Here is a 22,800-nt window from a genome sequence, read left to right on the forward strand (position 1 = left end):
AAAATCCACTGAGCATAGGTTTCCCTAACTGAAACTAGTATGATCAGAATAAAATAAGAAGGTACCATAAAATAAGAGGGTACCACACACAACACAGGAATGTGCTCAAGAAGATTTGCATGCTGAAAAACTAGTAATTAAATATTTATATAACATGTCTCACTGTGACTTCCCACGCCTTTTCACTTTATTGTGGCCTAGTATGGTGTGACACATGCTGCAGAGATTAAAGATTGGGCAGAGTCACTGTAGAGTGAACAACCATTTGAAATGCAATATGTCTAGCGTTTGCTCAAGTTAGAGCTATTAGCGTGGTAAATTCCTGACTGGGCTTTTCTTGCCACATAAATTGAAAAGTAAAACAGTTGACATAAGGAAGCCGATTCAAAGCGCCATAGCCACCATGAGCATGAGTGCAAAGGAGAGACACAAAAGGAAATAGAAGTTCTCTTGCAGTCAAATATATTGGCAAAAATGCAATTATCCATGTGACAGGGGCGATGGCCAACGCAGGAACAAAGCTGCCGCAAGGATGGACAAATGTAAATCATTTACCAATGATAACAAAGGATTTTTGAAAGGCAAGCCCACGAACGAGTGATAATAATGGGAGTGCAGTGGGCATGGTTAAAAGCCCACGGATAGATTACAACAAGCCACAGTGCTTGCGCTCTTGACGTAAAAAGCAGTGTGTGACTTGTCTGATTGGTGCCAGCCCATATGGGATGAGGCAAGTGATTGGCCAGGCTGAGTGCTTAGCCAGCTTGCAATTATGTGACTTGGGAAGTGTTGGGACTGAAGTTCTTCGGCCAGGTTAGGTAGGGATGTGATGGACTGCAGCAGCAAATGGCGGTGACGCAAGTGTCTGAATGAAAGTTGGACGGAGAGGAGAGTTGCAGACAGCTCTCCACTCCTCGCCCAGGAATGCCTCCTTCTGGGTGGCGGGCCGGTGGCAGTGACACAAAATATTTGAATAATTCCTGTGCAGACAAGTCACCCCGCAGTTTCTAATTGTGATGTGACTTGTTCATACAGAAATTATTCAAATATGTAGTGTCACTGCTGTTGGCCAGCCTGCTTCCACTGCTTACAGGCCCCCCTGCATGTCGGAGGGTACTTTGGCTGGAAATCTGCTCCTTTGTTTGCTTTGCTTAGAGGCCCAGGTCAGCCAGAGACCTCCACTCCCCTTCCCTCCCCTCCACTTCCATGACTTACAACTTAGGTGCCTCGCCCAGGCCAGATGAGATAGCAGCCACACATGTTTCTCAGAGAGGGGACAGGCGGGGCCGCAGAGGGAGCACAATTCTTTTTAGAGAATGTAAAAAAAAAAAAAGTGTATCCTACTGTGCTAGCCCACGTCACCAAAACAGCAAGTTGAACTACATAAAGCCTCCCTACACTATAAATTGTTTTGTAGGTAGAGCAGCAGTGCGTAGATTTGGCGCTCCACCAGTCTTGTTTTTCTCAGTGTCATATGATTCCCAACGCATGTCAGGGTCCTCTTTATGCATGACTAATGTATTTTAATGTGATGATGTGGCCACCAGCATTAGCATGTATTAGACTATCTCCTGATACATAGTACTTGACATCACTCGGACAGTTGCTGTCCTGGTTTATCTCCTTTTTCAGAGATCGTTGTCACGCAGTTATCTTACTCCCTTTTCAATCAAAATTCTATCGGATCTTAATGTGGGGTTGTGCATCTCTTCTATATCTCTGATATTAAACATCCATGTCCTATCTCTAACTCTCCTTATTAAATCCTATGGTGACTCAAACTATTTCTGGTAAAACCTAGATTATTTTTTGCCTTGATCATCATTCTTCAAATTCTGCTGGAAATGTCTTATAATGTCATTTAGATGTACAGGACTGGAAGTCTTTTCATTTTCTTCAATTACATGCCAACAAAACAGAACTGCTTTTAATTGGAAAAAATCAAATAGATGAATCAACAGTCTCTGACCTTTTAAAGATGGGCCCTCCTCCCTCCCTAGCTGAGGTAATCAAACTGGTTGGTGTTACTGTGGACTTGTAGTACTCTATAGCAATGCTCATAAAAGCTGTTTGAGCCTACTGCTTCTAGCAATTGAAAGTCTTGACAAAAGCCTTTCATGTTAATGGTTACAGACAGGTGATCACCAAATCCTCTATTTTAACCTCACTGAGATTTTACTACAGCACCTGCAGGGAGTTCAAAACGTTTCAGTCAGAGTTGCCTGCATGCTGAAAAGAAGTGATCCTGTAACAAATGCTCAAATCAGTCTTCACTTGCTACCACTGAAACAATCAACTTCAAAGCTGTCTGTCTGATGCATACATTTTCTTTGGAATATGAAAGTCCCCCTCTTATTCCACCTTCCCAGGTTTATTAACCTGTCATAAATGTTCACTGTGGTCATTCCATGCTTTTTACTGTCACCAAAGCATGCAATTGAAGGTTATACGAAAGATCCTTAGCTGTGTACGAACATCAGTCGTATAATGCTCTGTCAATTGGGCTTAAGTCCATATTGGCACACCTTGGATTCAGGAAAGCTTTAAAACCCTTTTTCTTCTGCTAAGCTATCATTGCTCACCCAAGTAGGGTTCAATTTCCGTTTCAGTACTTGTGCTAGCAGCAAGATGCCTTTCCCAGGTGAGCAATTGAGCTTTATAAGTTTGTTTCAGTCCCTCATTCATTCGTTCATTCTTTCATTTGTTCCAATCTATTGCTTTCCAAAAATATTTTAGAGCATGTGACAGCTACTTACTACACACGTCAGAACTTCTTTCAGAGGGCCACTGGGCAAGCAGGAACTACTGAACCCAAAAGTGGGGTTTGAAATTCTTTACTTCTGATTTCCTGGGGCTTGGCCCACAGTGGGTCCTCAGAAGCTGGGCCAAGTACTTCTTCAGCATTTGAGACTCAGGGGTAGCACGGGTCGAGCAGTTCAGCCTTCTTGGGGGGCAGAACGGGTGGTGGGAGACTGGGAGCAGTGGTGGGAGTTAGATACAGGGGATGAACACAGGCTCACAACTAAAAATACTTTCAATAGCAGCAACAAATGATTGCCCAGTTAAATACTTTATTTTATGATTAAAGTTATATTTATATACAACCTCAAAGTAAAATACAGCATCCACAAACAATAAAAATAGTCCCTTGAGGTCAGGGCTGTAGTGTTTAATGGCAGTCCCCTGAGTATCACTTCCCTCTCTCTAGCGGTAGTTGCTACTTCCCTTTCACTGTAGTCGGCATTCAGGTTAGCAGTCTGAGTCTCAGCAGTCCCACTCCAACTCTTGTTAGAAAAGTCAAAATTCTTCCAGTGCCAAAGTACTATCAGTTTCCCCCAGGGCCTTTCGAATCTTCAGTCAGTCTTACCAGCAAGCAGGAGTTATCCGACCGGTATCCTCGAGAGCACCTCTCTTCTGGGTGTAGCAGCTGCCTTAGGTGAGTACCACACAAAACTCTGCAGTGGCTGTGGCTAGGTGTCCTTGGCACACATCCGATGTGACATTAGGTTTCTGTTGTTTTTCCTCGCAGGTTGGTAGGGGCAGTGGGTATTCCATGCCTTCTAGTTCTGATCGTCTGCCAGGGCTCGACTGGGCCACCATGGTGGTCTCTACTCGCAACAATAGCATCCACCAAACTATGATCGTGGTCTTCTTCTGGTGGCCCACTCTAGCAGATAGGGTCACCATACAGACACCTCACTCGGGCGATGTCCCAATCTGCAAAGCATCACGCTCTTCGTCACGGTGGTCCCCTCTCACATATGGAGTGTCTGACTTAAACACCACACATGGGCAAAGGCGTAATCAGCATGGCAAATGTCACAGGAGCCCCTTCTGGCATATGGGGTTGAAGGCTTACACACCACATATGGGCAACAGCCCGATCAATATGGCTAACTTCACTGCTGCCCTCTCTGGCATACTAGATCACCAACCCTAGCAGTGCAGCAGCCTTATCCTCACACCTTTCTACGGGAATCCAATTACCAGGATTCCCCCACTGGACCTTGCTCCCACCAGTGCTCTCCTCCTCATAGGGCTCACTGGTTTTGGAAAGCAGGCAGGCAGTGGTGACCTTAGATGTCCCTGCCTGCCTCATGCAACTGGGAGACAGGCAGGCCTTGCCCTACATCCTTGGTCACAGGAGGAAGTCCTGCAGAGCTTTTCCTCCTTGCACAACCCATCTGGCTACTTGACAGTTGACAGTCTTGAGGACCTTTTAGCTCCCCTTCTTTTAGTCCATTTCCAGAGGTGATTTAGGATCTAAGTCTTTGATGTTTGTGTTGAAGGACCTTTTTCTCTTTGAAGCGTCCTCCCCTCTAGCCTTACTTTCCTCCAGAAAGTAGTCTGAAACAGCAAACACAACTCCAAATCTGACACATGGAAGTGACTACAGGTTCACACCTGTATGTCAGCCACCCTGATATGTACATCAAAAGGTTACCCCATTGACCTCACTCCTAATTTCTATAATTGAAATGTGCCATTGCCCCTTTTTCAGTGACCTCTATGTGAATTAAAGAGCACCCTCTGAAGTGTGCAAGTAGAGCATCAGTAAGGTCTTGGCTGGTCAGTGGAAGTCTTGTAAGTAGGATCTGTAGTTGCAGTAGGTGCCAGAGCAATCCACGAGCTGGTGATCAGGTGTTCGCTGGTTGCTGTGACCTCATTTGGGTCAGTCTATTCATCAGAGCGGTGCAGATCAGGCCAAAGTCATCTTGTTGGTTACAGCAACACGGCAAACTGCATTTCCTGTGGTTACCTCTTGGAACACTAAATAAGATAGCCTGCTGACCCCTGGGTCACAAAGCTTTTTTTTTTTTTTTTGCTTTGAACACGCCAGCACTGGATTCTTACTGTACCTAGCTCTTTCTGTACAGCCATCCATCTCTCAGCAGATAGGCTGGCTTCTAAGCACTTTAGGCCAATGGACAGCTTCTTTCTTTCTTACAGTGAATGTCTCTGGTGAGGTTACCCCTTGCCTCTTGTAAGTTGGCTGTCCGGCAGACAACAGCTCTGATTTCACAGCAGTCCTCTGCAGAGCAGTCCCATTTTTGGTCATAGATAACTTTGAACAGGAGCAGTAAGTGGGTTCCACTTTTATACAGTCAAAGCAGACAGGGGATGTTGATTCACTGCCCTCACTTTTAGAGCCGATTTGGGGTTTCTGTGCTTTCCAGGATGCCCTTGAGAAGCACCCTTTGTTTAGAGTGATGCTCCTTACATCAGGATAGTCATCAGCTTCAAGCACACCCAACAGAGGCACAAAGAGGTCAGAGTTATCAGCAAGAGACTGTTATCAGCTACACTAAAGAATGATCAGGGGAAATACAAAGTGCTTCCTCACCTAAGTGCTCCTTGCACCTTAAAACAATAAAACCTGCAGTCCCAACCTTCACCCCACCACCATCTACCAAAAGGCAGTGCTATAGCAAGACTAATCAGAAGCTTTTCTCAGGAATAGGCCTAGGAGGATTTCTAAAGGAGCTTTTTTTCCGCTCTCCTCTCTTCAGTGCCTAGGTTTCCTCCCAACAGCTTCAGTAATATCAGCAATACACTTACAAAGTTTGGAAAAACAACCTCACCTCTATCTTGTGCACTAGGCTAGGACATAAATATAAAAAATGTCCCCAACCAGCCTCCACTACTCTGGATCACTCATAAACACAGTGCATGTACCACACAGGCCATATATGCAAACAAACACTATATGCTTGGGATATTAGTGCTGTGATCTAGATTGATTGCAAGTGGAACTTAACCCTGGTGGGCTGGCTGACCTCCATTCCAGTGACACAGATAATGAGGTCTGGTCACAACTATAGGTTCACAAAACACACTGTGCTGTGCCAACTGCTCTATATGTTAAAACCATGATTGAGACCATAGTCCACTCTCTGAACAATGAGGGGGCAGACCCCCAGGTGATAGGACATGCCCAGGGCCTCACGCACGTCAAGGGATAAACAATGCCTTAGCACACAAACTAAATTAGTGTGAGGATAAAGACTAAAATCTAACAGTAGGATACCAGATACATGTAGACAGCCACTCTGAGCAGGGGAACACATTTCTGCACCATGCTGGAGGCATTCCCATTCCAAACACTTGGCAAGAAAGAGATGGCCAGGTCTTTGCCTGTTTGTTTGATATTCTTGTTTTGAACACATGCTTAGAGAAGAGAATATTCAGTCAACATACTAAATCTGAGATGTTTGGGTCTTCAAGAGAATAATGGAAAGGCAAAGGGGTTCAGCAATACAAGCAGATTACAAAGAGCTGCTGGGTCTGTTTTGAACAGGAGGTTGTTTGAAAATGAACAAAAAGTAATTTGGAGCACCACTCCTTCCTGGAAGTGTATTAAACAATCTCATGTTACAGAAATGTTGGCTGACACGTAGGCCCTCATTACGAGTGGCATGGAATCCTTCCCTTCACTTTCCTACCACTGATTCATGGTTACAAGGGGTTATGGTAATTCCGGAGTGAAGATATAACCGAAATTATGATTTTTTTGGGATTGTTTGTGCTGATTTCTGCATGTGCCTTCCACTGTAATCCACCCAGGAACTACTCCTTTTTGAAACAGTGAAATCTGCTGGTAGAATACCACTTATCAGCTATGTTCCCAATGGAACTCCTAAATTCTAAAGGAACCAGTCACTCTTATTATTAAGTGCTTTAAAAGTTCTGTATTACTTGCATTGTTGATTATCCATTTCAGGAAAGTCTCTGTTGTGGGTGGAGACAAGTCCTCTAAATATCAACATTTATGAGGAATGATTTGCAAGCTAGTGTTAAGATTTGATATATTTGAACACAGTGCTCCATTGTTCAGAGTGTGGATAAAGTACTGATGGACGGATGTCATTGAAAGGCAAAAAAAGGCTGAAAGTAATATTTTAATACAGTTAGCTGTAGTGATGATTGGCAACCATGCAGTGACGCATAAGCATGACAAATATGGTGTTTGATTTGGTATATTAACAACACTACATTTGGAACAGACCTATTTTAGCAACTTTCATCTGTGGAATTTGAAGTTGAGGGAGGTGTCTAGGACAAATCTTCAGGACATTGTAACACAGTAGAAGATGGGATCAGATCCTGAAAGCCATGTGTGAGATCAAAGAGAATACTGGACAACATTGAACTTTTATGAGGTTTAGTTTCAGTGATTGAGAGCAATCCAGCTTTCAGTAATATTGAGACTTTCCTTCTGGTAGGAGGTATTGCTGGACAGCACCATGTTAAAGTTCAGTGTCGTTATATACTATAGCACGGAATTCTTAGTCGTTCAGCTTGTTCATTGATTCCATATATAACTTGCATGTATCGGGTATTGAGGTGGAACCTTGGAAAATGCCACCACCGTCCATTGTGCCAAAGTCTAGCTCCATCTTTGCAAGTTTGATGCTTCCATGTAGCAAAGAAGAGAACAATACATGTGGTGTGACTCCAGTGTCCATGTAGATAGACTAAGATAAATGATGGTGGTGCGTGGCCCTTCATTCAATGCTCCCCCATTGGGAGGCCATTGAATAAAGGGGTTAATTGAGAGGCACCTCAAGTATTCAGATCCATTCATTTGTCTTCCACCACCTGAATGGTGCTATTCCTAGTGCTGAAGGCCGATTGATATTGTTGGGGGAGATTGTGCGAGGAGATGTTGATTTTAGCTTCCTAGGTGCATGTTTGATTTCTTTCTCAGTATGACCTACTTTATTGCAAGATCCTCTTCATTCCTAAGGATTGCCAGCTTTAAAGCTGTCCCTACCTCCAGATAATTTCTTGTTCTTGAAATTCCGTACACCACTGTGACTGAGAAGCTCTAACCTGCATACCAACATGGTTTAGACTCTTGCTAAGCCAATGGCAAGAATGATGTTACGCTCTCCAAATTAACTAGTCTCAAGTTAGCATCCTCAGAAAACCTTGCACTTTGGGAAACCTTTTGCAGCAGGATTTACCTGGTCAAGCAAGAAAGTTTTCTGTGCCAATTCAAAAGCACAACTGCTCTCTCTAGTGGCCTGCTAGGTGTAGGTGAGCAGGACTTTATAACATACAACAGCTATTTCTGAGTCTCCTGATAGCAATTTATTATTGGCCAATAAAAACATGCTTTTAGCCCATGAAACTAGGTTAAATTCCATTGAAGGTATAAAATTACAAAAAGCTTAAAAACCTTTGTCCCTCTAAAACTTGACCTGAATGTTCATGTTAAGTATTTGTTAGTTGGACCACTCATTTTCTTCTGAACATCTTTTGTCCCTCTTGCTTTTATTCATGCAGTGAGTTCAAGAACGAGTTTTTGGAACTACTCCGAAGGCGATTTGGTGAGCTCTTCTTCTGCTAATTGTGCTGAGTTAAAGATAAACACTTTTTTAAAGGTGTTGGACTATGATCTGAGTCTCTTGTTTGTGTTGTTTAGGAACAAAGCGAGTGCATAATAATATAGTATATAATGAGTACATCAGTCACCGAGAACACATCCATATGAATGCGACGCAGTGGGAGACGCTGACAGATTTCACAAAGTGGTTAGGCCGAGAAGGTAATGATCTTTTTTTAATTTATTTATTAATTTCCACTAATTATGATTTTTTAAAGTTATGAAGTGTAAAAAGTATTGAGGCTATAGTTATATTCATCATTTGCAGAATAATTCTCGAGTTCTGTATATCAGGCTCCCAAAATCAGTAGTACATTATATTCTGCCAGTGAATTTAATAGTGTCACCTGAAATTGTATGCTTAGTTTACACTACCACACCATCTTTAGAGCCAAAATTAACCCTTTGTTTGTGGTATCTGCTGGAAAGCATACAGAGTATTTTAAACTAAAAATAAACATCTTCCATGTTTTTAATGATCTGATGAGAATTTCATATTGGTCCAGGATAAAATGTTAAATTGGAAAACTAGAGTGATGGCAATCAACATTTGAATGAGGACTTAGCTCAACTGTAACTTTTTCACTTTAGTGTAACCTAGTAGCAAAACTAAGGTACTGGAATGCAGAGCACCTGACCTGCTGCAGTCGCAAGATTCTCAGGAACCAGTGTGCTATACTTGGAGTAGTAAGTATTCATTGCAATACTGTCTCCAAGGTCCTTTAGTATTTTTTGGGTTTGTGTTTCTCTATTGGAACTAGTGAGAGCAAATACTCTCATTTTAGTTGCATTGAATTCTACTTTGTCACTGCAGTATGTATTCTAACATTTTGTTTAAAAGGTATATTTGTGTGTTTCCCAGGCTTATGCAAAGTGGATGAGACTCCCAAAGGGTGGTATATGCAATATATTGATAGAGACCCTGAAACAATACGTAGACAACAAGAACTTGAGAAAAAGAAGAAACAAGATCTGGATGATGAAGAGAAAACTGCCAAGTTTATTGAGGAGCAAGTTAGACGAGGCATGGTGACAACTGAACAGGTAAGGGATACAAATAGTAGTTTATGGAGCTGGTAGCCATTATTCCTTTCAAGTATTTTTCATTCTCAGATTCTTGGTTGCTCTCAGGCTGTTGTTTTGGCAGCATAAACCTGTATAACATTTTCCAGAAGCCCACTAGTGAGGAACAGTTTTCATGAGTGATTGATAAATAATGAAAAGAGCACTGTTGTCTAGAGAATATCTTTGCTGTTTCATCCATCATTTTCATAAGTTGTGGTTGCACAACCGGTAAACAAGATGAATACAGAAAACCAGAAGCAAGCCCACAGTGTCCTTACCGTTACAATATTTCACTGGATCTTCCGGTAGTGGAGCACTTTCAAGACTGTCGAGGTGATGGGTTCGCCTTTGGGAGGCACGTAAATGGCTGGTGCATAGATATGTGTAGGGCACAGATGAGGTGAGTAGCCTTGTTGCATTTCAGTTTGATGAATTTAAGCAGATAACCTGTACTTTGGTGGATTCTTCATAAAATATGATCATCTTGATACCTGCGACCTCCACAATATTAGCAAATACCAAGGGTCTGCAAAGCCTACATCGGTGGTTGCTCTTTTGCATATCCAGCGGCGAAAAACTTGAACACTCTTCTCTCTCACTCCTACCCCTAAACTAAGAACATTGACTTTCTCACAGAGACAAAAAAACTATCCTGTTCTAAGTTGTAACTTGCCTCTTACGTTTATCTCGATTGGGCCTTGAGATTTTAAGGTGGAAATGAGATTACCTAATGTAACTAACTTAAGGCCCATCGTGCTGTGAGAAAAATGTTCGAGCATCTATGGCATTCCAATATTGTTCTGTGGATCAGACTGTAACTGCTGTCTGTAAAAGACTTTGAAACAGAAATGTATTGATAATTGGCACGGGAACAAATTATTCTTATCCGGGTGTCTTCTTGGTGATGATACCAACCGGGAGTTTCTTCTGAACTGCTGAAAGGGTGCCCATTGTAGAGTCTGAGTGACCATAAACTCGACTAAGTCTACAGCCAAGCTTTCTCAAACAACATTCATCAATATACCAGATGCTTATGAGTGCATTCACTATGCAGCTGTCCTCAGATGACATTACATGCTTCTGGAGCACAGGACCTCGTTGATGTAGGAAGGTGGCTCTTTACACAGTATACCAAAAAGAGGCATGCTGTGTAAAGAGTCCATGTACCCCCCTTAGAAGTGGACAGGGCTTTCTTTAAAAATCCCAGGTGCTCTATTTGTGGTAGGGTGATCAAGCAGCTAATCAAGGGGGAGTGTTAGACACATGCTGCATACACACAGTCAATAAATGACAAGCACACACTCCGTAAGGAGGTCCACACGAATTTAGAAACAAACACGTTTTATGTATTTTTTAACACCAAGAAATTCGTTATTTTTTAAGTACTTCATAAGTTATCAATTTTGAAGTATACGGCAAATACACTTGCATTGACTTTAATACAGTAATGTTATCCGAGGGTCAAAAAAGCATATACTGCATACGGGTACTTGGCGGTGACTTAAAGGACTGTTCTTCTGGTCCAAGGCAGCACCAACAGGTCACCTTGGTCGGCCATGGGGCATCTGGGTGCAGAGGTGCTTTTTCAGCATTGGGTGCCATAAGGTTTCCCTATGGGAAAGAAGCATGTACTGCATACGGGTACTTGGCAATGAATTATAGGACTTTTATTCTGGAGTTAAGGCACGTATGGGACAAGGCTCTAGGCTACACCAACACGTCACTTTGGGAGGCACTGGGGTGTCCGGGTGCAAAGGTGCTTTACAGCATTGGGTATCCCATTCACTTTAATGGGAAACGGTCCTGGGTAAAGAGGCTACAAGTGGGGACTGGGTGCCCAGTCCGGCTGAACCCATAGGGGGGCTCAAATCTTAAGGGTCTTGGGCATGTAGAAACACTGTCTGTGCACGGAATTTCTCCCTGGGAGGGGCGCATGTGCAGTGGGTTTTCCTCCATCGGGTCGTGTTGTGAAGCCTCCTTGCGGTTCTTGGTTCCTACACAAAAGAGACTGCAGGTGGCTCTGTAGGGTCTCAGGACCTCGTTGGCACTGTTGGTCCACTTCGACTCTGGCTGGGGGACTCCGGTGTAGCGTGATTTTTGGTGTCAGGATTTCCAGAGTCCGTGGCTCCCACAGTTCTTCTTGGGTGCCTGCAGGGTAGAGCAGTGTAGTTCCGCTACACCGCAGAAGACTCTGGTGGTTCCTTGAAGTGCTGGCAGTCCTGTTGAGGACAGCAGGCAGGCCAGAAGGGTTCGGGCCAAGTCAGTTGCTGCTCCTCAGTTCTCAGTTTGGTTGCTCTTCAGTGTCCTATTTGGTTGGTAGAATCTATGTTCCTGGTGTCAAGGGCCCACACAAATAATGAATTTAGGAGTGTTAAGGGGAGTGAAGAGTAATAGCCAATGGACTACTTACCCTTGGGGTCATTACACCCCCTATATGACCACGTCATGTGGGGAGTGGGCATAACCCTCTGCCAAAGTTCATAATTTCAACACACACAAGATGGTGGAATTCTTTTTTCGTGTTCACTTCAGATAGTCCACCTCCGGGGTGTGACTAACCTAATACTGTAACACTCCTCCGGATGCTAAATGGGCCTCAGGTAGGAGGGGGAAGCTGGGGTCACACATCAAAGGTGGCAGGGACTTTGAAGTCCCTGCCTTGGCATGCAGATTTAGTAGCCACCCTGCTGAAGGAGGTGATAACACTTCCTGTTAGAGCATACATTGTTTTTGATCTCGGAGAGCATGGGCTCTCACCTCCAGGGGGTCAGAATTTCGTGTTTGGTGGCAGGCTAGTGAAACCAGTCAGTCAGCACACTAGAGGGCCAGTAGAGGTTCAGGGGCACCTCTAAGGTGCCCTCTGTGTGCATGTCATAATTCATTCTCGTGCCCTAGGTACCAGAAGTACCATTTACTAGGGACTTTAAAGCATACTAAAGTCCATACCAGATGGGTTACAATTAGACTTTATTTGTTTTAGGAGAAAGAGCATTTTCACTGAGGTCTGATAAAAGGACTCTAATCACTGCCAGAACCAAAAAACAGGTTCTAGTATTTCAAAAGAGGGCAAAAAAAGGGGGGGACATCGGTGAAAAAAGTCCAGTTCCTACACTCCCCTTCTCCTCCACGGTCATCTCTCTCGTTCATTCAAGCTGGTAGCTCCATTGTAAATGAAGTTCTTTACAGTACAAAGGGTCAGTTAGGGTTTGATTGATACATCAAAGCTAGAGTTTGCTACCTGACTGGCAGCCTTGCCTCTTCCCTTCCCGTCCCAAAGTGCTCCTGCCAACATGCAAGGAACTGCTTTGGCTGTGAAAGTACATGGATGCGATCCCATAGACACATCATGAAGTATGGCACTTTTGTTTATTCTGAAGACGGCCCACTTACAGACCCCCAAAATTGAGGTTTTCTTCATAAAAAGAAGAAAATGTCACGTCTCTTGCGCACTGTGAGGCACAAGTTTTCTGTGGACATTTTCTGTCCATGACTAGTGTGGTTTCTGAAGGTGTCCAGTATTGGAAAGACAATGGCGGCCCTTCACATGCCATTCCTCCACATCCAGTTGGTCGAGGGATTTTCCTGATGGCAAAGCTGGTAGTGTTTGAGCTGCTAGGCAAACCACGTTCCTTGAACCTGCAAAAGAGGTGTTGGACCAGATAGGAGGACAGCTTTCTATCTTTCGCACATACACTTTTATATCTAATTGCAAATTATGCCATAGGCAAATAAATAAACTAATGTACATTTACCTCTGGGCAAGACTGGTGTTTTAAAGAATGGTCAAATGCCTAACATCAGAAATAAAGAATATATTTAAATCGAAAATATATCACTGGATTTAACTCTGTTACAGTACAGAATTTGACTCAGTTTGGTGAGCTGTGTTACACTACAGTGTCCCTTAGCAGGTAAAAGATAGAGGTTTGTTTTGCAAATTTTACAAACTTTCTGCTAAAAAGGGACCCATCTGTCCATGGCTTCCTTGTATCGCTATGGCATTATCTGGTCCTCTTCACATTAGTCAGTCTTGAGGCCTTTTCTTTGTGACCTTACTTATGTCTTCTTAGCATACCTGTATCCTGCTGGTGTCAGCTTTTTCCCTGTGCGGTTGCTTAACTTGTGCAGCACACGTGTAGATGAGACACATAGCTGCCCTATTATTGCATGTTTCTCAGTCCTCCAAAGGTTTCTCTCCATAAGACACGTCTCCACAGACTCCTTGTTCAGACTTACCATGCTGGGGGTTTAGGTTAGTATGCATGTCAGCTGAGTGGCCATTACATTAGAGGCTATTGCTTTCTAGCACGCCTGTCTGCAATTAGTTATCTTACTTTATGCTGTATTCTGCTCCTTCACAGCAAGCTCCTCTCTCCTGCATTCACTCCTTTCTCACACTCTCTCTGTCTGGCCCCAAAATAAAGTCTTCACTCTGAAAGAAATCTGCAGTTCTTTACAAATCAAATGTGTTTGAGTGGACTACTTGGCCTCCTTTACCCACCTTCCAAATACTGCCTGGTCCTGTTCATTCAAGATTCCTCAGTGTCATCCCTACTCACCTACTGTTGCTCTTGCCGGTAGAGCTGGGGCACGTGTAAATGCTTAGCTAGCTAAATGTAGGTTCTCTTCAGGAGGTGGCACTGTCATATCATATCTTGTGGTAATGTAGTTTGTTGCTTGTGACTGTGTCGACTAAGATTCTCATGTCCTCGGCTTTGAGTGCAAAGTCAGTTGTGAGTAACCTGTGATAGTTTGCTTGTACAAACGTCAGCATTTTGCCAGCTGTTAAATTTCAGTCATTTTCCATTTTCGTTGTTTTTTGTTTAAAAAAAAAAAAAAAAAAAAACTATTTCTTTATTCATTTTCTTATTTATTAGGAAGCCCCAGTTTTCACCGAATTCAGTAGAGAAAATGAAGATGAGAAAGGTAATTACTGCTTTGATCTTTGGAAAAAGCCAAAATAAGTTGTGTTTTACATACACATGTTTAATAAGTGTCACATTACTAGATCTGGCATCTCAGCCTAGGTGAGATTACTCTCCTTGTGTGAAGGTGATTGTTTGGTACATGCTGCTATTATGGTGCTCATTCTCTAGAAGTTCCAGAAAATTACTGGAGCATTTAACTGGCGAAAATAACAATGAATTACTAAATTACCAATTTTATCCGTTAGTAATAATACAGCACAAATATCTTTTTAAGTCACATTTATATAGGTTTTGTAATAAATGGTCTTCCTCATGGGATCCTCTGTCACATGCGCTTGCGCATGCCTATCGCTTGCGAGACGCTTTAAGAATTAGAAAAGGGCTCGGAGCCCCGTCCACGTCACGTCAATGCCTTTCATTGGTTCGTGGGCTTGCCTGTTAAAATCTGCTTGCTTTCATTAGTGGAAGGCACGCATACGTCATGCCTTTTCCGGTGGTTAGCCCTCCTCGAGCGCAGCGACCATGTACAGAAAACATGCGAGGCTCGCTATTTCCTGTCAGGTTTGTAGACTACTTTTTTATCTATTTTAACAGCGCGATCTCGCTTGGGAAAAGTCGAGCGATTTACATAATATCGACCCTGTTACATAGTTAATTGCACTTTTGCCGGTTACGTACACAATTGCACTTTTGCCAATAGGTTTTATTACGAGTGAACTGTAGCAGCGCGATCGTGCCGTTTCTTTCTTTCAGCGTGGCAAGAAAAATCCAGTTGGGAGTTTACAGCTGGTAATAGCTGTAACTTAGACAAATGCGAGACACTATTGCATTGCAAATGCTTGTTTTTTTAAATTGCTTAGTATTGTTTATCTGTAATACCAGTTTTAAACTGCTTCACTGTTAAGAACGATTTGCACAGTACCTTGTATAATGTAGCGTGGCAAGTTCGGTTGAAATACTTTATTTCGGCGGTTTGCCCTAAAAGCATGCATAAAAAATACATTATACAAAACAATTCATTAATAAATATAGATTTATATACTAATAACATAAAAACAGTAAAAACGAAATTCTCATAAAAGACAGCAAAGACTAATCGATCTCTAGTCTTCTAAGGTGCTCCATATCTAATATACACTTTATTGCTTGTCACAATATATTATTACAGCCATCTCTTTGAGGGTTTTGTTAGCTCCACATGATCAACTTACAAATACTTAAAACCTTTTCAGCAATTAAAAACACCTGTTTAAAACATTTATGCCCCACCTGCACTACCACCAATGCTCATTCAGAGCATGGTTTCTATGTTAGCTATAGAACTAGCCACTATTGATCCTCGTAAATTGGTAGTGCAACAACGAGCCTATCAAGGGCCTTATTTTACCAGAGTCCTTAAACTTCAAGTGGAATAACTCCCCAACCCCCCTCCGAGCCAGAGCCCTGTCTCGGCTGATCCACACACCCAGGAGAAAATGGATCATAGGATAGACTAAAGTCTTGTCTGTACTTGTCTTAAACAGGCGCATCACCACTCCATAATCCCCAGGGATAATCAAACTGGCATAAGCCAGAGACGCCTTGAGGCTCGGTGCCCAGGGCAGACAATAACAATATGATTGGCAGTTTTCAGGCGTAGATTTACACAGAGGGCATAACATAAGACAGATGGCCCCTCTCCTCGCCACGAACTACAAAAAGCATTTAAGGGCAAGCAGCCGTATCTAAATCGCAGATACAAACTTTTTGCCCTAGGTGGCATAACATAGTCCAGGAAATCTTCAAATTTGGGCACAACTTTGAATTCCAGATATGTTTCTGTGAGATGACCCAGGTTAGCCCTATGCTGTTGGCTCTCCCTAATATACTGCCAGTAAGCCACCTTAACTACCTGTTTGTCTTCACTGCGGATTTGTTCCTGCTGTTCCCAAAATGCCTCAAGCTTCAACTTTTTAAACCATGCGAAGATAAAGCCCAGCCAAGGAACTTTCTGAGCTAGGTCTAGCCTTACCAAGTGTCTTAGACATGCACTATAAGTGGCCAACTCGGGGGTAGACCAAACCCGTACCCAATAGAGTAGGGGTTTTAGCTGTATTTGATCAATCACCCGATGAATACCCATATCATACCTCAAGGGTATAAGCAGGATACTAGGTGGTAGAGCCCTAATAAAATTGTTTTCAGCTATCTCTATCGTGTGGGAGTTAGCATACCCCCATATTTCTGCTCCATAGGTTGGTGCATTGAGGGCCTTAGCTCGATGATCCTCAAGAGCTGGTGAGATAGAGTGAGTGCTTGTGGCGCTGAAGAATCAAAGAATGGCGTTAGATCTATGTGCTAGTGTTAGGGAACGTTTTACTATTTGGGGGTCCCATTTTAATTTTGGGGGCAAGGTGATACCTAGATAATCAAATTCACCCTTTCAAGGTTGGAATCACCCACTTTTATGCTCCTCGATCTGACTGTATAGTTTTCAAAGACCACAAACTTGGTCTTAGAGCAGCCCATCTCCATCCCCCTTTCTCTACAAAAGGACCTGAATTTTAACACCAGATTTTGCAGTCCATTGGAGACTTGGAAATTAGCAGTGAGTCGTCTGCAAATAGAAGGATGGGGATTTTCCCATCACAAATGGTGGGAGAATCATTTATGCATTGTCCAAGATATGTGGTGATGTCATTCCTATATAGAGGAAAAAGCATAGGGGCCAGCACACAACCTAGTCAAACCCCCCGGCCTATTGGAATTCTAGATGTCACTTCTCCTTGCCCACCCCAGCGGACCTGGACATAGTTTCCACAATGTAGTCTAATCGTGATGTCCACAAGACTACTAGGGACTCCCATCTTCCTTAGAACTTGCCACAGTTTATCACATGGGATTAAGTCAAAAGCAGCTCGCAGATCAACAAAGACTGCATATAACCTCTGACGTCAGTACAATACTAAAAACCGAAATACCTGATCGATGTTCCTTGTCTTGGGCCGAAATCCTCCATGCAAGGGTGAGAATATCTCTAGGCTAGCCGCCCAGCCCAACAGTTTGTCAAGAACCTGCCTAGCAAATATTTTTGGGAGATTATCCAGCAGGCTAATAGGTTGATAGTTCGCGGGGCAGCTCGCGTTTCCTTTTTTAAACACAGGAATAATTTTGTCCCCTTTCCAGGTATCCGGCGTTCTGCCCCTGCTTACTGTTGCATTAGAAAGAAGAGTTATATACCCTGCCCACACTCGTGGTTCGGACTTGTATAGGTCTCTGGGAATTCCATCCAAGCCTGGAGCTTTAAGAGGTTTCAAACTATGGATTGCTGCCAGCATATCTTCCATTGCAAAGAATTTAGAGGCCAATTGCTCACCTGCCTCACCCAAAGCTATACAAGGGTTCTCCACCCCTAATGCTATATTAAGATCTTTTAAGGGCTCCCAGTGTGTTGATGTGGGGTACCACCAGAGACCTCCCCCTTATCATTTACACTCATCAAATATAGAGCACCAAAGTGTTCCTCCCACTTATCTGGTGCAATGTTACAGCGCCTCAAAGTACCCAATTCACCAGTTCCATCTGTTAATGTGGCCCAGAAGGCATGATTATCTCTTAGCTTCAATGCCTTAAGTAGCTTTTGCAGCTTTCATCATCTATTTCTTTCCTTGCCACCCTTTGAGCCTTTTTATATATTGCTCATGCATACTTAATATCTGCTCGATTACACTCCCTTATGGCAGTTACCAGTGTCGCGTAGGCTCTCATTTTCTTAATGAGACTACTGGATTTTGAGCAGCAAGATCGTCCACAATGTGGGGGACTGAGTCTGACCCACGGTGGATGACGCTTGTCACTCCAAATCCGTGTTTTGCTCCGGGCTAACTAGCAGTGCCTCATTTCTCCCAAATGGCAGAGACTATTGGGCAGCCGAGCGCATGACATATCAGTACTTCTCAGGGAAGTCGTGGTCACTCAGGTCACAACCGGTTCTCTCATACACAATGTGGTCTCATATATAAATGACAATAAAGGCAGTATACGTTTTAAAGATTGGTTTAATTAAACAACTGCATTTTGGATAGCTAAGCGTGAGCTGCAATAACCAGCACTAAAAAACACAGTAATATTAAGATAGTGACGATGAGAGTGAAACACAAGAATAAGGCTATCATGGGGCCACTATTTTATTCTCTCTCCAAGTTATATTTTGAGCACAGCATCTTAAGCTCTAAGCCTGTCTTTCAGGTTCCCCTGGGAGGACATCAACCCTCATACCTGAGCAAAGGCCTGTAATTTGCATCAGCATCTGCAACGGGGCATTCAGCATACAGTTGTGGTTCCCTGGCTGGAATCTCCCTCTTGACGTGTACTAGGACTAGAAAGTGTTTTTATAACTAACATGCAGATGTTCTAAGAAAATGTCCCTGGGTAAGGATGTGTATTTTCTTCGAATGCTGAAGACTAAACTTCTACCACGTTTACCGGCAATGTACCAGACTGTAGCCTTGAGTGAAGCATAGGGCAATCAAGAATGCATTATTTGAGAACACAGTGCTGAACTAAGCTAAACAGTGTGATAGAAGAAATTAAAACAAGACTGTAAAAACTGGTTATTGTAAAATAACAATGTGAAGCTGAATAAAATATTTCTAGGGCAAAGTGCCCAGCGGCCTAGTATGTTAAACTAACGTGCATGGAGCTATACATAAAATGGCTACACAACACCAGCGCCATCCTACAATCCAGATTAAACCAATGTGGATGTTTTGCTCCTGACCTGTGGCTGCCTTGGTATTCACTAGAGAAAATCAATTTAAGTTTATCAAACAGTAGACTGTGAGTTTGTTAAAACAGATTGGGATCTACATGCAGATCTTAAAATTTGTCTTAAAAACGGTACGAACCACTGATAGATCTCAGCATGCGCTTCCTGATCAGCGCATGCTGTTACTCTAGATCACGTTACTCATCGCTGATTAGTAGAGTTACTAAGTTCCGGCAGGTCTGAAAGTCCCCAGTTGGGAGACCTACCAAATTTACCTTCATTAAGCCATGCTGCTAGCGGGCAATGGTCACACTCAGTGGTGCTAAGTACATCCATATCTACCAGATCCGGCCATAATCACACATCCAACAAGATGTAATCAATCACACTCCTCTGGTGCCCCTTCTAAAAGTGGGTGCTCGCGCTTGATCCGAGTTTGTTCTCCCATTACAGGCACGTAGCCCTTGGGCCTCCACCATTGCCATCCTCTTCCCTGATTACTATGTTGAGGGCAAGACACGGTTCAAATAAGGTATTGAATTCACCAGCCACTATTAGGCTAGACTAGTGGTTTCCAACCTTTTGATTTCTGTGGACCCCCACTTTAACATTAATGGAACCCAGGGACCCCCACTGAATCATCATGGGAATCCGGGGACCCCCGCCTAAATCATTACTGGAAGCTGGGGACCTAATTTGTCAATATTTGGTAATATTTTTGAATTTTCTAGGCTCTCGCGGACCCCCTGAGAAGGCTTCGCGGACCCCAAGGGGTCCCCGGACCACAGGTTGGGAACCACTGGGCTAGACTTACTTTTATAAGTTTCCACTAGCGTTTCAAGCATGGCCAAAACCGAGGACTCTGTTTGATGGCAAAGTATGTGCATGCACATTTGATATAACCAAGGTTAATCCCCTTGGGAAATGTAAGCTAATATCAATTAGTTCTGTGGGAGTCTATCCTCAGTAATTCATGCCTACAAACTGTCATTTCGGACCAAGATCATAAGTACTCCCCCACCCCATTGCCCGGCCCATTTTCCTTGGTGGCAGGGCCTCAACACTATAAGTGGTAAATCCTCTAACAAAGACCTTGTTAACAGCTCATGTGTCTTGGAACACACAGACATCATATTTCCCTGTAAGGGAGTTCCACGCTTTGTCAGCTACCTTTGGGTTCATCCCCACCACATTCCAGGAGATTAGTGATAAGTTTGTCCTGTATTCAGCCACCTTTTCGGGAGCCTCTAGAGTTGATTCGGTGACAGCTGGTCCTTGGGGTGTAAGAGTTCCCCCGTCCTTCCGTAACCCCACAGGATCTAGTCAGTCTAACTGGTCTAGTGTGGATAGTGGGTAATAACGGTTCCAAATAGGTACCTTAAAGGTAGTTTGTTGTATACCCTCGGTTTGTAGTGATCGATGTTGGTCAGACAGTATATTCCCAAAACCCCTTGCTACTGGGGGGATTAAAAAAAAAACAGGGGTAAAACGCTAATACACCCATTCACTTGGTTTTTAGCACCTATCATATTTAACAGGGATTGGACACTGCCAGGTGACTTGAAGTTCACAATTATACAGTCCCCATGTGAAGCTTTTGGCATAGGACCCACCCACGCCACCCTTCGGGTAGTGAGTATTTCCTCACAGAGGACCCGTGGCCAGCCCCACTGTTTCCCTTAAGCGCTGTGCAACTTTATTTAGTAATGAGTTATGCCACTCACTTGTTCCTCTAGGTAAACGAGGAACATTCCCTAGGATGATAATGTAGGGGGTACACTCCGGAGGAATGCTAGGTCGTATAGCAGAGATGTCAGTATGCAAACACACAGACCCAGCTTCCTCCGATCCACTGCCACGGTCTCCTACCCCTTCCTCATCACCCACACAGTGCCCACTACTTGGGCTTTGGAAAAGTCCCTTAGGGGGTTCATTAAATACAGGTGGACCTCTTCCTTTACTTCCTTTACTTGGTGTTTGGTGGATCAGCGATTCCTCTCTCTTCCCTCTCGGGCATGCTCTCTGGGTGTCAGGGTTCCCACCTGGCCATGGGTCCTGCCACAACCTCCCTCGCTCCCTCCTTTACCAAGCAGTAAAGGGATCTCTGTTGTCGTGGCTAAACTCAAATCATTTAATCATAGCCTCTATCGAGTTGAGATGCTTGATTAGAGGCTTCAATTGTTAGTCAGGGATGCTACATAAATTTCTTCCATCTGTACAAACATCTCCCACAGAGCCTGCCCTCGTCCCTGCCCCTTCCCATTACCTGCCCCCTCTTTTTTAGAATGGATGAAGCGTTGGGCTGCCCCCTCTTTTTTAGAAGGAATAGAGCGTTGGGCTGCCAAGTGGATACTACCACAACTTAAGCGATTATCATTCCTTTCAGGATCTGGTTGTGCCCTCTTCTCTCTTGTTACCAGCTCATTGCCTATATTATTTGTGGGAACTAAATCCAGGGCTCCAAACTCAAGGGGATCATACTCCTGCCTCTGAGCCTGAACTGGCTCATCCATGTCCCCCTGAATCCCAACTGCCACAGGGTTATCAAAGGGCATCACCTCACTACTACCTCCCCTCCCAACCACCTCTTCATCATTAGCAGCTCCTATTAATGAGGCCCCCAGCACCCCGACTTGCAGGGACCTACTTGACCTATAGAGTTCGTAGGCCCGGTGGCGGCCTTGCAAGTTGTCTTACGACAAGATGTCTTAGCTCTAACCATGCTGCGAGATTAAAGTAAGGGTCCCCAGCAAGCACGAACCAGAGGCTCAAGCACTTATCTCCTAGCAAACTTCCCACTGCTCATGAGATTCAAATAAGGATCAAATAAGTGGGCCCAGCCCAGCCCCTTCTGTGGCCCCCAACTGCCGGAAGTGGAAATCATTCAGTGCACCTCTGGTCTCCGCAGGAGGTGGTATGCAGCTTCCCCCGCTGCCTGGACTGCTGTGGGATATAGTGCGCCCCCGTCTATTTGCCAAGTTCTTAATGATGGATGTTAAAGGGGGAGCCCAGCCGCCTCCTAGCTCCGACGGACGTGGACGGGCCTGTCCTTGGCCTGGGTGCAGCCTGCACGCGTCCCGCTTTGCGTTGTCCCCCAGGCGCTTTATAGCGCTGCTGGGGAGTTGATTAGGGGCAGCTGGTGCAGTGAAATGGCCGCCTCCCTGGGCCTAGAGCAGTCTGGGACTCGTAGTCCTCATTCCAATGTTCAGCACTGTCTGTTAAAAGTTTCGTTTGGTGCAATAGAAACTAAGAGCCCACTTGATCCGTCCAAAAAAGCGACAAATCTTTGTTAATGCCTCCCTGACGCGTTACATCATCAATAAATACGCCTGTACTGTAAATCAGAGTTAGGATTTGCGTGGCAAGTTATTGATAGCAAAATGGTACATCAATAAAATCTTACTTTATTGCTCCGTTATTTATAGATCAGCCACAGGAATTAAACATCTGGTCCACTTGAGGCTTTGAAACAATATGAGCAGTTGTAATAAAGGCACAAAGCTGAGATTAATTTTAATTAGTCATTAAAACCCTTGACACTGGTGAATTAGTTTAAGTGTGAATAAGAAAGCAGCATGGCTGCCTCCAAGGTATCCACTGACAGTTTATTTTTCTGGCAGCATGCTGCTGGCCCATTAACCAATAAGGGGGAACTGAACCTTCTGACCATG

General features: G+C 43.8%; 1 protein-coding gene across 2 annotated transcripts in view; it reads left to right on the forward strand.

Annotated features, from left to right (window-relative positions):
* Positions 1 to 22,800, forward strand: part of KIN (Kin17 DNA and RNA binding protein) — a 120,971-nt gene that overhangs the window by 17,736 nt on the left and 80,435 nt on the right. For both annotated transcript variants that reach the window (XM_069229263.1, XM_069229264.1), the window contains exons 3-6: positions 8,290 to 8,333; positions 8,429 to 8,551; positions 9,252 to 9,433; positions 14,332 to 14,380. In XM_069229263.1, coding sequence (XP_069085364.1) covers positions 8,290 to 8,333; positions 8,429 to 8,551; positions 9,252 to 9,433; positions 14,332 to 14,380 — 398 coding nt within the window. The remainder of the gene's footprint in view (positions 1 to 8,289; positions 8,334 to 8,428; positions 8,552 to 9,251; positions 9,434 to 14,331; positions 14,381 to 22,800) is intronic.

This window comes from Pleurodeles waltl, chromosome 4_1, assembly GCF_031143425.1.
Source record: "Pleurodeles waltl isolate 20211129_DDA chromosome 4_1, aPleWal1.hap1.20221129, whole genome shotgun sequence".
Lineage (NCBI taxonomy): Eukaryota > Metazoa > Chordata > Amphibia > Caudata > Salamandridae > Pleurodeles > Pleurodeles waltl.